Genomic DNA, 14,852 nt, shown 5'->3' with positions numbered 1-14,852 from the left:
TCTTCTACCAAATTTCAATTGCTTTCTCATACTTGTAGCCCTCTTTATGGCTTCAGGGGGAATTCTTGAAGGTTTATTCACTTGTCAGGGCTAAAATGAAAAATGGAATTTGGTCCATTTACTCAAGACAATCCTTTGCCATATACATTTCAGAATCTTCCAAACTTTTGTAGATGATGAAAGTTAAATGCATGCATACTCTGAACATACTACAAATTAAAGCAATGTTCATCTCTGTACAATATCCAATTCAAAAGATGGTAAGGGAGACTAGTACCAGGGAAAAGGCTGGGATCCTATTCCATGTATGCAAAAGGTGAATAACTCTATCTTGTACCAGGGAAAAGGCTGGGATCCTATTCCATGTATGCAAAAGGTGTATAACTCTATCTTTATTATTACGAAACCATTGAAATTCCACATATAATTAACTATAAAGATAATTTTAAATTAATTAACAAATTAAAATTTCATCACTACAGAAGATTCTTTTCATGTCTAAACATCTGAATCTATTTGATAATGCCCAGGCACTAAGTTATCGTCAGTTATACCGTTTAAATCACTTACCAGTACCATTCAAATATCTAAGGTCTCTCTTTGAGGGTCTGGATGGGGATCTTTCATTTCTGTATTCTTTTAAATTTTTAAGTCATTTTATGTCCATTTTCTTTATTTTTGCACCCTACATGCCCTATTATTCTCTAATCTGTATATTACCTACATATTCTCTGTTCTTTATTTTCTAGCCCTTAATTCTGCACTTTTTGCCCATTATTATGTCATGTGTATGTATATTGTAATTTCTGTTTAACGCAAAAAGTTTTTTTCATGGTCCATTGGTCTGATCTTGTCCTCATGTTCATGTTTAGCAGTCAATGTTAAGTTGGTAAGATCAGTTTTTAAATCCACTTGTTACACTAAGTAATAACAAAAGAATATAAATATGCTACCAAAAAGAATAGTAATGTGCGATATGAACTGGTACAATCCTAAAATTTCAAAGTTAAGTTCTTTTTAGAAATATATCTTTGCAGTCTCTGTTGTAAATACTTAACCTATGTCATTTTTGAAATTTTAGAATTATACAAGCATTGTTTGGTTTTTAATCGTATAGCTGTAAAGATTGTTTCGGTTAAATAAGAATAGATTGATATGATTCATTTCACATCATCATAATCATACTGATGAAGGATATCTGTTATCTGAAATATTGATTATGATAGATACTTATATTTAATGTTTCCTTTTTAGCTCACCTGGCCCGAAGGGCCAAGTGAGCTTTTCTCATCACTTGGCGTCCGGCGTCGTCGGCGTTAACTTTTTACATTTTGAACTTCTTCTAGAGAACCACTGAATGGAATGAAACCAAACATGGCATGAATGTTCCTTATGAGGTGCTGACCAAGTGTTGTTACTTTGTAGCCGATCCATCATCCAAGATGGCCGCCAGCGGGGGACTTAGTTTAACATAGGACCCTATGGGAAATACATACAAATGTCTTCTTTAAGAGAACCACTGAATTGAATGAAACAAACATGGCATAAATGTTTCTTATGAGGTGCTGACCGAGTGTTGTTACTTTGAAGCCGATCCATAATCCAAGATGGCCGCCAGCGGGGGACTTAGTTTAACATAGGACCCTATGGGAAATACATACAAATGTCTTCTTTTAGAGAACCACTGAATGGAATGAAACCAAACATGGTATGAATGTTCCTTATGAGAGGCTGACCGAGTGTTGTTACTTTGAAGCCGATCCATAATCCAAGATGGCCGCCAGCGGGGGACTTAGTTTAACATGGAACCCTATGGGAAATACATACAAATGTCTTCTTTTAGAGAACCACTGAATGGAATGAAACCAAACATGGCATGAATGTTCCTTATGAGGTGCTGACCAAGTGTTGTTACTATGAAGTTGATCCATAATCCAAGATGGCCGCCAGCAGGGGACTTAGTTTAACATTGGACCCTATGGGAAATACATACAAATGTCTTCTTTTAGAGAACCACTGAATGGAATGAAACCAAACATGGCATGAATGTTCCTCATGAGGTGCTGACCGAGTGTTGTTACTTTGAAGCTGATCCATAATCCAAGATGGCCGCCAGCGGGGGACTTGGTTTAACATGGGACCCTATAGGAAATACATACAAACGTCTTCTTTTAGAGAACCACTGAATGGAATGAAACAAAACATGGCAAGAATGTTCCTTATGAGGTACTGACCAAGTGTTGTTACTTTGAAGCTGATCCATCATCCAAGATGGCAGCCAGCGGGGGACTTAGTTTAACATAGGACCCTATGGGAAATACATACAAATGTCTTCTTTTAGAGAACCACTGAATGCAATGAGACCAAACATAGCATGAATGTTCCTTATGAGGTGCTGACCAAGTGTTGTTACTATGAAGTCGATCCATAATCTAAGATGGCCGCCAGCAGAGGACTTAGTTTAACATAGGACCTAGTTTAACATAGGACCCTATGAGAAATACGTACAAATGTTTTCTTTTAGAGAACTTTTGAATGGAATGAAACCAAACATGGCATGCATGTTCCTTTTGAGGTGCTGACCAAGTGTTGTTACTTTGAAGCTGATCCTTCATCCATGATGGCTGCCAGATGGGGACAATGTTTAACAAAGGACCCTATGGACAATACATACAAATGTCTTCTTTTAGAGAACCACATACTGAATGGATTGAAACCAAACATGGCATGAATGTTCCTTATGAGGTGCTGACTAAGTTTTGTTACTTTGAAGCTGATCCTTCATCCATGATGGCCGCCAATGGGGGGACTTCCTTTAACATAAGACCCTATGGGAAATACATACAAATGCTTCTTCTAGAGGTGCACTGAATGGAATGAAACCAAAACATGGCATAAAAGTTTCTTATGAGGTGCTGATTAAGTGTTGCTACTTTGTTGCAGATTTACTGTTCAAGATGACCACCAGGATTTTTTTATTAAATTACAGGACAATATTAAACCAAATTTGGCCTCACTCATTATTAGGGTATCTGTTATGATTTTAATCTATTTTTACATGATTTCCAAAACCAAAGTAGAATCAGGTGAGCGACACAGGCTCTTGAGAGCCTCTAGTTTTAATATTGGTGTTGTTTTGTACACTTTTTAGGCGTGTATATAATTTATTTATTGTGTACAGGTATTGTTACTCGTAACGATCCAGCACCAATGTAAGAAAGATTGTTGACTAACATCTAGATGTTTTATATATATATATATGAGATTGTATATATGTTTACCATGAATATCTTCCTTGAGGAGTGAAACCAGTAGGAACAATGTGAACAATGTGGACAGTGTGAACAATGTGGACAGTGTGAACAATGTGGACAGTGTGAACAATTTTTAATACAAGGATATTTATGCATTTTCTTCTTATTAGCTCACCTGGCCCGAAGGGCCAAGTGAGCTTTTCTCATCACTTGGCGTCCGTCGTCCGGCGTCGTCCGTCGTCGGCGTTAACTTTTTACATTTTGAACTTCTTCTAGAGAACCACTGAATGGAATGAAACCAAACATGGCATGAATGTTCCTTATGAGGTGCTGACCAAGTGTTGTTACTTTGTAGCCGATCCATCATCCAAGATGGCCGCCAGCGAGGGACTTAGTTTAACATAGGACCCTATGGGAAATGCATACAAATGACTTCTTTTAGAGAACCACTGAATGGAATGTAACAAAACATAGCATGAATGTTCCTTACAAGGTGCTGACCAAGTGTTGTTACTTTGTAGCTGTTCCATCATCCAAAATGGCCACCAGTGAGGGACTTAGTTTAACATAGGACCCTATGGGAAATGCATACAAATGACTTCTTTTATAGAACCACTGAATGGAATGAAACAAAACATAGCATGAATGTTCATTAGGAGGTGCTGACCAAGTGTTGTTACTTTGTAGCTGATCCATCATCCAAGATGGCCGCCAGCGGAGGACTTAGTTTAACATAGGACCCTATGGGAAATGCATACAAATGACTTCTTTTAGAGAACCACTGAATGGAATGAAACAACACATAGCATGAATGTTCCTTACAAGGTGCTGACCAAGTGTTGTTACTTTGTAGCTGTTCCATCATCCAAAATGGCCGCCAGTGACAGACTTAGTTTAACATAGGACCCTATGGGAAATGCATACAAATGACTTCTTTTAGAGAACCACTGAATGGAATGAAACAAAACATAGCATGAATGTTCATTAGGAGGTGCTGACCAAGTGTTGTTACTTTGTAGCCGATCCATCATCCAAGATGGCCGCCAGCAGGGGACTTGGTTTAACATAGGACCCTAGGGGAAATGCATACAAATGACTTCTTTTAGAGAACCACTGAATGGAATGTAACAAAACATAGCATGAATGTTCCTTACAAGGTGCTGACCAAGTGTTGTTACTTTGTAGCTGTTCCATCATCCAAAATGGCCGCCAGTGAGGGACTTAGTTTAACATAGGACCCTATGGGAAATACATACAAATGTCTTCTTTTATAGAACCACTGAACGGAATGAAACCAAACATGGTATGAATGTTCCTTATGAGGTGCTGACCGAGTGTTGTTACTTTGAAGCCGATCCATAATCCAAGATGGCCGCCAGCGGGGGACTTAGTTTAACATAGGACCCTATGGGAAATACATACAAATGTCTTCTTTTAGAGAACCACTGAATGGAATAAAACCAAACATGGTATGAATGTTCCTTATGAGGTGCTGACTGAGTGTTGTTACTTTGAAGCCGATCCATAATCCAAGATGGCCGCCAGCGTGGGGACTTAGTTTAACATAGGACCCTATGGGAAATACATACAAATGTCTTCTTTTAGAGAACCACTGAATGGAATGAAACCAAACATTGCATGAATGTTTCTTATGAGGTGCTGACCGAGTGTTGTTACTTTGAAGCCGATCCATAATCCAAGATGGCCGCCAGCGTGGGGACTTAGTTTAACATTCCACCCTATGGGAAATACATACAAATGTCTTCTTTTAGAGAACCACTGAATGGAATGAAACCAAACATGGTATGAATGTTCTTTATGAGGTGCTGACCGAGTGTTGTTACTTTGAAGCCGATCCATAATCCAAGATGGATGCCAGCGGGGGACTTACTTTAACATGGGACCCTATGGGAAATACATACAAATGTCTTCTTTTAGAGAACCACTGAATGCAATGAAACCAAACATGGTATGAATGTTCCTTATGAGGTCTTGACTAAGTGTTGTTACTTTGAAGCCGATCCATCATCCAAGATGGCCGCCAGAGAGGGACTTAGTTTAACATAGGACCCTATGGGAAATACATACAAATGTCTTCTTTTAGAGAACCACTGAATGGAATGAAACCAAACATGGCATGAATGTTCCTTATGAGGTGCTGACCAAGTGTTGTTACTTTGAAGCTGATCCATCATCCAAGATGGCAGCCAGCGGGGCACTTAGTTTAACATAGGACCCTATAGGAAATACATACAAATGTCTTCTTTTAGAGAACCACTGAATGCAATGAAACCAAACATGGCATGAATGTTCCTTATGAGGTGCTGACCAAGTGTTGTTACTTTGAAGCTGATCCATCATCCAAGATGGCAGCCAGCGGGGGACTTAGTTTAACATAGGACCCTATGGGAAATACATACAAATGTCTTCTTTTAGAGAACCACTGAATGCAATGAAACCAAACATAGCATGAATGTTCCTTATGAGGTGCTGACCAAGTGTTGTTACTATGAAGCCGATCCATAATCTAAGATGGCTGCCAGCGGAGGACTTAGTTTAACATAGGACCCTATGAGAAATACGTACAAATGTTTTCTTTTAGAGAACCATTGAATGGAATGAAACCAAACATGGCATGCATGTTCCTTTTGAGGTGCTGACCAAGTGTTGTTACTTTGAAGCTGATCCTTCATCCATGATGGCTGCCAGATGGGGACAATGTTTAACAAAGGACCCTATGGATGATACATACAAATGTCTTCTTTTAGAGAACCACATACTGAATGGATTGAAACCAAACATGGCATGAATGTTCCTTATGAGGTGCTGACTAAGTTTTGTTACTTTGAAGCTGATCCTTCATCCATGATGGCCGCCAATAGGGGGACTTCCTTTAACATAAGACCCTATGGGAAATACATACAAATGCTTCTTCTAGAGGTGCACTGAATGGAATGAAACCAAAACATGGCATAAATGTTTCTTATGAGGTGCTGATTAAGTGTTGCTACTTTGTTGCCGATTTACTGTTCAAGATGGCCACCAGGATTTTTTATTAAATTACAGGACCATTATTAAACCAAATTTGGCCTCACTCATTATTAGGGTATCTGTTATGATTTTAATCTATTTTTACATGATTTCCAAAACCAAAGTAGAATCAGGTGAGCGACACAGGCTCTTGAGAGCCTCTAGTTTATCTTCTTATATATATATATATATATATATATATATATAAAAGTCTAAATTGAAAACAACGTTCAAACCTATGATTGCGTTGGATAAAAACCGGAATTTTTATACGTGTGCATGTAAAACAAATTTCTTGGTAGAGGGGTCTAAATACAGCACAAACAACAATTTCCAAAAGACCAAAAAAAGTGAAAAAGTCTATTTTAACAAAACGCATTTGACTAACAGGTCGAACAACCGATGTTCTTAAACCGTGCTGACTGCCATTGGCGATTGCCAAATAAATTGATCACCAGATCTAACAAAATGGATCTTAATATAAATTAAATACCAAACAGAAAACAATAAACTTGTGGAAAAGATGGTATACCACAAACATGAGGTGCAAAAATTTGTACACCATATCCAGATTTCGACAATTTATGTCTCTTCAGTGATGTTAGGGATCGAAACGGTATTTGGAAGGCCATATAATTTACCTCAATTTAGGAAAGACTCTTGAATTTTAAAGAGTCGAAATAGGATGAACGGATCATATAAACCCGAAGGAAAATATAATACAAGCCCAAACGAAAAAATATATAAAAGTCTAAATTGAAAACAATGTTCAAACCTATGATTGCGTTGGATAAAAACCGGAATTTTTATACGTGTGCATGTAAAACAAATTTCTTGGTAGAGGGGTCTAAATACAGCACAAACAACAATTTCCAAAAGACCAAAAAAAGTGAAAAAGTCTATTTTAACAAAACGCATTTGACTAACAGGTCGAACAACCGATGTTCTTAAACCGTGCTGACTGCCATTGGCGATTGCCAAATAAATTGATCACCAGATCTAACAAAATGGATCTTAATATAAATTAAATACCAAACAGAAAACAATAAACTTGTGGAAAAGATGGTATACCACAAACATGAGGTGCAAAAATTTGTACACCATATCCGGATTTCGACAATTTATGTCTCTTCAGTGATGTTAGGGATCGAAACGGTATTTGGAAGGCCATATAATTTACCTCAATTTAGGAAAGACTCTTGAATTTTAAAGAGTCGAAATAAGATGAACAGATCATATAAACCCGAAGGAAAATATAATACAAGCCCAAACAAAAAAATAAATAAAAGTCTAAATTGAAAACAACGTTCAAACCTATGATTGCGTTGGATAAAAACCGGAATTTTTATACGTGTGCATGTAAAACAAATTTCTTGGTAGAGGGGTCTAAATACAGCACAAACAACAATTTCCAAAAGACCAAAAAAAGTGAAAAAGTCTATTTTAACAAAACGCATTTGACTAACAGGTCGAACAACCGATGTTCTTAAACCCTGCTGACTGCCATTGGCGATTGCCAAATAAATTGATCACCAGATCTAACAAAATGGATCTTAATATAAATTAAATACCAAACAGAAAACAATAAACTTGTGGAAAAGATGGTATACCACAAACATGAGGTGCAAAAATTTGTACACCATATCCGGATTTCGACAATTTATGTCTCTTCAGTGATGTTAGGGATCGAAACGGTATTTGGAAGGCCATATAATTTACCTCAATTTAGGAAAGACTCTTGAATTTTAAAGAGTTGAAATAGGATGAACAGATCATATAAACCCGAAGGAAAATATAATACAAGCCCAAACGAAAAATATATAAAAGTCTAAATTGAAAACAATGTTCAAACCTATGATTGTGTTGGATAAAAACCGGAATTTTTATACGTGTGCATGTAAAACAAATTTCTTGGTAGAGGGGTCTAAATACAGCACAAACAACAATTTCCAAAAGACCAAAAAAAGTGAAAAAGTCTATTTTAACAAAACGCATTATATATATATATACAAGTCTAAATTGAAAACAACTTCAAACCTATGATAGCGTTGGATAAAAACTGCTATTTTTATACGTGTGCATGCAAAACTATATATATTAATTTTTTTAATTTACATTTTAGGTCTTTAACATATCTGAACAATATGTATATTCTCTGATTCCTACAAAAAATCTACAACATGAGTTTTAAAAGAGAAGTACCAGCTCGACCACCACCACCAAAAGGCTTGGGTAAAAAGACAGATTCTACACCTGCCATGAAGTTCAGTTTTAAGTCGTTAGAAGAAGATGAAGATGATGAGGAAGATTTGACAATTATGACAGGAGAATTGACAAAGAAAGTGGAATCTGACAAACTAAAAATAGATAACAAACACCCAGACTCTCCAAATAAAATTTCTACAGAAAAGAAAAGTCATGAAGAAAGTGACAAACCTTCTGAAGATAAAAAAAAATTTACCAAAAAAGAGGTAGGGGAGGCAAGAAAAGTTGTTGCTTCACAGAGGAGTTGGGATAGCCCTACTCATATAAGCGCTAGCACTAAAGCTGAACCCATCCCAATAAGGTCCTCAAGTGCTGACAAACTTCAGAAATATTCAAAATCTGTTGAAGAAGAGGGCTCTGCAATGTCATGGCTAAAACAGAATGTAGCTGAAATTTCTTCTGCTGTGAAAGATAAAGCTGAGAGGGCAAGGAAAAAAATTGAAGAATTATCTGAAAATATTGGTAAAGATGAAGATGAAAAGGTAAAAGTAAAAGAAATGAAGACACTTAATACTGACACATGTAAAACAAATGAAAGCATGGTAGAGTCTCAACATGTAGTGAAAAGAGAAACAGTTGAACAGCTAAAATCAACTCCAGTTGATAAAGTTCAAGAGGAACACACTGATGTTGTGGAAGAAAATTTGCCATCTGATGCTGAAAATGAAGCAGAAGAAGTTGAAGAATTCAATATTGTAGATGACTTTTATTCAAATGAACCAGCTGAAGATTTTACGGGGGTACCTTCAGTCACAAGCACTAATACTTTTGAAAAGAAGAAGGCGAAAACGTCTTTGAAGCGTAGATTAGTGAAAGGCAAAGTTCCAAAACTAACTTCCCCTGTAGCGATGTCAAAATTATCCAAAGATAAGGTAGATGAGTTAGAGGAGGCAACATTTTTTAATGCAGCTGATGAAACAGTTACGGTAAAATCTAAGTCCAAACATGTGACAGATCCGTCAAAATTACAGACTTTAGCAGAAACTGTAGAAAAGCATGTTCCTTCCAAAAAATTCCTGATTGTGATTGGCGTTATGTTTTTGTATATTGTCGTTCCCCTGCCATCATATATTTCTGGAATGGTATTAGGAAGTTTTATTGCTTCTCTGGGATGGATTTCTTATATATTTTTAACTAAGCCAACTATGCCTAAAGATTCTCCAAAGATAATTCCAGTCAAAAATTTGCAGCCAATGACAGAGCCTAATTTGAAGGATGTAAGCCTTGCTGATGGTGTTACAGTACATAAGGTAGAGTAAAAAATCCAACTGGTATATATTAACATGGTTAGTTTTGTAAATTTCATTTAATCAATTTTAACTAACGAATACACCTATCCTTTACAATACACCTGATCAGAAAACAAAGTGTATTTTAAAGTGGCAAATTTGATCAATGATGCTGATGCTGATGATATCTGTTTAACAAGTGTCAAATAAAATGCATATATTCAGGACGAGAACAAGTGAATATGAACCCTGCTTTGTACAAGACTGACACGCTGAGCTGGATTAAAAATGTTCTAGTTCTCAAGGTAACAGTTTGCAGGAAGAAATGTCACCCTACCTGGACACATTAATCTAATTTCTGCCTGACCAGTCTGTGCTTTTACTAAATGTTAGGTAATTAAGTTTTTAAAAAGTGCTTGTCTCCCAGCATGCCCAGTCTAGCATTTGAGTATGGGACAGTCCTTATAAATATTTGTAGTTTAATATACAACAGGTTGAAGTTTGCGCTATTACCTAAAGCTACAAATTGGAACAGTTCGGTGATAATCCATGGTTTGCTAAAGAATTAGACATTTGAATTAAATAGTAGGTAGATCTGATCTTCCATTTGTTCTCAATTACTTCAAATATTGTTTAGAATTTGACAATAAAAAGATATTTCTAGGTTTACAAAAACAATTCTGATATTGCGCAATAACATCTTGTAATATTTTTACTATTTTTCAGGGTTGGATGAATGAAATTTCAGAGTATAATCCAGAAAACTATCATATTAACAATACACATTCAGTGCATGTCACCTTAGATGGTGTTACGTTACGTCTTAGATTTCCTAAAAATAATATTGCTAAAAGAGCTATGTGGGATGAAGAACCACCAAAGACTGTTGAATATATTCATCAGAGAATTTTCAACCTCGAAGGAAGCAGAGTCTTCCTTATGCCTCCTGGTCTTGTGAAAAAAAGAGTTTGGAGTAAAAAATATCCAATTTGCATCGCTTTGAAAAAACCAGGTAGTAAAGTGAATGAATCATTACCTGAGTCGGACCAAGGTTTTGAAATCATTAGTGAAGATAAGTGTGGTCCCAGCATTCTGTATTTATTTGCAAGAACTTGTCATGAAAAGGAAGAGTGGTTCAAAAAGATTGATGCTTCATGTAAAGGGACTCCTTTAAAGCTTCATTTAGAAGTCATTAAGCAATATTTTCTCCAGACAGGATCCTCGAAAACACAAAATGTTTCAACATCTGTCACAGAGGCTCAACAAAAGCGTCAAAGTTCTGAAGGAACGCCTCAACATAAGCGCCAGGGTTCAACCGATTCCATTAGTTCAACTGGTTCATCTTCACCAATGAATGAACAAGGCGAAACAGAGTCTGTTCCGTTCAGTATGGAAGAATTTGTTTCTTATATGGGAAGATGTATGCCTAGGGAATATTATTCTAATTTTATAATCAATAAAAAAAGTGTAGGAAATATTATTGACTGTGAGGCACAGTTACTTTGGGTAAATGCTATGATTTCCAGGTGTTCATGGGATTTTCTTCATCAGAAATACTGGGCTGATAAAGTAATGGACAAGCTACAAAAGAAGCTGGATAAAATACATGTAAGTTGTATATATATCTGTTATGCAAAAAATAAATCACAATTTGAAGATGTTATCATAGCTTTTATTGAAGTGTTTGTATGTGTTCTAATAGTGGTATCAGATCATTAGAGTTTTTTTTTCCAGTAAAACATTATTAACATAAAATTGAGAATGGAAATGGGGAATGTGTCAAAGAGACAACAACTAATACCCATTACACTAGACATGCTAGAAGCAATCAAGTTTAACCCTTTTCTTCTTCATTTTTAAATAGCTTGGTTTGCAGCTTAACTCAATCATCTGGGAATTTCAGAATCCATGCCTAGAGTCTAAAGAAAAAATTGTAGCAATTTTTCTGAAACAAGATTTTTCAGGATTCAGAAGAATGTGTCACAATGGTGAAAGATACTGACGGCAGTATTCAAAGTGTTTCCATGGACCAGTCTAGGGCCTAGACTGGTCCATGGAAACACTTTGAGTACTGCCTTCTAGGGCATAGACTGGTCCATGGAAACACTTTGAATACTGCCTTCAGTATCTTTCACCATTGTGACACATTCTTCTGAATCCTGAAAATCTTGTTTCAGAAAAATTGCTACCATTTTTTTCTTTGGGAAATGATACATAATTTGCGAACCTTTTGACCTTCTTTATACATGTACTTTGGATAATGACCCATCACCCCAAATTGTGTCATATATATGACTGCTGTCATTATTTGAATTAGGAAAGAACAATTATTTTTTAATATAATGAAATCAGAAAAATTATGTTAATATTCATTGCCATTTAAAAATATTAGGAGAATAGCAGAATATGGCATGGAAGGTACAGTACACTTGTGATCTATTTGAGAAATGATAGCAAATGCTGCTAAATTATAATTTGATTCAAACAAAATGTTTAAAATTATGTTTAGAACCAGTTGCTATCAAATTCATGAGGCTTTTTTATTGAGTTTGATAGTGAATAATAGGTAAAGACATCAGGGCCCATTTGTTCAAACTTTTATAGAGGGGACAACATTTATTGATATTTTATGGACATGTCTTTCCTGTTTTTACATACTGCTCAGTGCTAATTCAGCTACGTGATAACTCCATCAAGCGGTAAAGCCAAATGACCTTCTAACAAAACAGAAGTAGTTTCATCTCTTTGTAGTTTCTAATTCTTCAACATTGTTCAATGATCATGCTGATGAAAAAAATGCTCATTATATGTATGAGGTCGAGATGGTTTTATGTTGTTCTAATTGGGTTTTTGTCGAGCCTGCAACTTTTGTCGCAGAAAGCTCGACATAGAGATAGTGATCCGTTGGCGGCGGCGTTAGCTAACTTCTTAAAATCTTTATATTTTAGAAGGTTGAAGGTCTGGATGCTTCATACGTTGTATATGGATGCCTCATGTTACGAAGTTTCCGTCAGTCACATGTCCAATGTCCTTGACCTCATTTTCATGGTTCAGTGACTACTTGAAAAAAAAGTTTAAGATTTTTTGTAATGTTAAATTCTCTCTTATTATAAGTAATAGGATAACTATATTTGGTATGTGCGTACCTTGCAAGGTCCTCATGCCCGCCAGACAGTTTTCACTTGACCTCGACCTCATTTCATGGATCAGTGAACAAGGTTAAGTTTTGGTGGTCAAGTCCATATCTTGGATACTATAAGCAATAGGTCTAGTATATTCGGTGTATGGAAGGACTGTAAGGTGTACATGTCCAACTTGCAGGTGTCATCTGACCTTGACCTCATTTTTTTGGTTCAGTGGTCAAAGTTAAGTTTTTGAGTTTTGGTCTTTTTTTCTAATACTACATGTATATGCAATAGTTCAACTATATTTGGTGTATGGAAATATTTTATGATCTATTTGTCAGTCACGCAGGTTTTTTTTACCTTGACCTCATTTTCAAGGTTCATTGCTCAGTGTTAAGTTTTTGTGTTTTGGTCTGTTTTTCTTAAACTATAAGCAATAGGTCAACTATATTTGTTGTATGGAAGAATTGTTAGCTGTACATGCCTGCCTAGCATGGTTCATCTGACCTTGACCTCATTTTCATGGTTCATTGGTCAATGTTTAGTTTACTTGGTTAATGTTAAGTTTATGTGACAGTTGTAATAAAGCTTTATACTTAGGACTATCAACATAATATCAATGATTAGTAAAGAAGGCGAGACATTTCAGCGTGTGCACTCTTGTTTATTTGGGTTTGTTGATGCCACACATCTCCTTGTATTCATATTATCATAAAAAATCTAACAATATCTTTGAACAACTTTGAGTTACAATTTTCTGTATTATTATTTTTGTAGATCCCATATTTTATAGAAGCATTTAAAATAACAGACATAAATCTAGGATCAGAAATGCCAGTGATACGTAGGGCTGGTAAGCCTTTCCTGGATAACCAAGGATTCTGGGTAGATTTAGACATAAACTATGGAGGTGGATTTAAAATGACAATTGAAACTAAAGTAAACTTAATGAAACTGAAGAAAGCCACCAAAGAAACCACAGAGACCAAAAAATCTCATTCAAAGTATGTGTTTGTGCTTAATATTTTAATTCATATGGTAGTGGATTTTTGTCAAGCCTGCCACTTTTGTCGCAGAAAGCTCGACATAGGGATAGTGATCCGGCGGCTGCAGCAGCGTTAGCTAACTTCTTAAAAGCTTTATATTTTAGAAGCTAGAAGACCTGGATGCTTCATACTTTGTATATATATGCCTTATGTTACGAAGTTTCCGTCTGTCATATGTCCATTGTCCTTGACCTCATTTTCATGGTTCAGTGACTACTTGAAAAAAAGTCAACATTTTTTGTAATGTTAATTTCTTTCTTATTATGAGTAATAGGATAACTATATTTAGTATGTGTGTACCTTGCAAGGTCCTCATGCCCGTCAGACAAATTTCATTTGACCTCGACCTCATTTCATGGATCAGTGAACAAGGTTAAGTTTTCGTGGTCAAGTACATATATCAGATACTATAAGCAGTAGGTCTACTATATTTGGTATATGGAATGATTGTAAGGTGTACATGTCCAACTGGTAGGTGTCATCTGACCTTGACCTCATTTTCATGTTGGAGTGGTCAAAGTTAAGTTTTTGAGTTTTGGTCTTTTTTTCTAATACTATATGCAATTGGTCAACTATGAATGGTGTATTGAAATATTTTATGATGTACATGTCAGTCTCACAGGTTTTATTTGACCTTGACCTCATTTTCAAGGTTCATTTCTCAGTGTTCAGTTTTTATACGCCCGTTTACGGGACGTATTATGGTATACCGTTGTCCGTCTGTCAGTCCGTCTGTTGTCAACATGTTGGACATTAACTCAAAAATGCTTTAACCAAATTGCATAAAACTTTGGTGAATTGTTTATATCTATTGACGTGAGCTCCCTTTCGTTTTTTATAAAATTTAGATTTTACGTTTCCGAGTTATGGGGTTTTATTCATTAAAAAAAGGGGGATTTTCCA

General features: G+C 36.0%; 1 protein-coding gene across 1 annotated transcript in view; it reads left to right on the top strand.

Annotated features, from left to right (window-relative positions):
* The window catches only part of LOC127707872 (testis-expressed protein 2-like), a 30,638-nt gene that overhangs the window by 3,432 nt on the left and 12,354 nt on the right, over positions 1-14,852 (top strand). Inside the window, exons 2-4 of the mRNA XM_052212619.1 lie at positions 8,407-9,799; positions 10,505-11,386; positions 13,681-13,907. Coding sequence (XP_052068579.1) covers positions 8,465-9,799; positions 10,505-11,386; positions 13,681-13,907 — 2,444 coding nt within the window. The 5' untranslated portion in view covers positions 8,407-8,464. The remainder of the gene's footprint in view (positions 1-8,406; positions 9,800-10,504; positions 11,387-13,680; positions 13,908-14,852) is intronic.

Source organism: Mytilus californianus, unplaced genomic scaffold (assembly GCF_021869535.1).
Source record: "Mytilus californianus isolate M0D057914Y unplaced genomic scaffold, xbMytCali1.0.p SCAF_7, whole genome shotgun sequence".
Lineage (NCBI taxonomy): Eukaryota > Metazoa > Mollusca > Bivalvia > Mytilida > Mytilidae > Mytilus > Mytilus californianus.
This window is presented reverse-complemented; position numbering and strand designations above follow the sequence as displayed.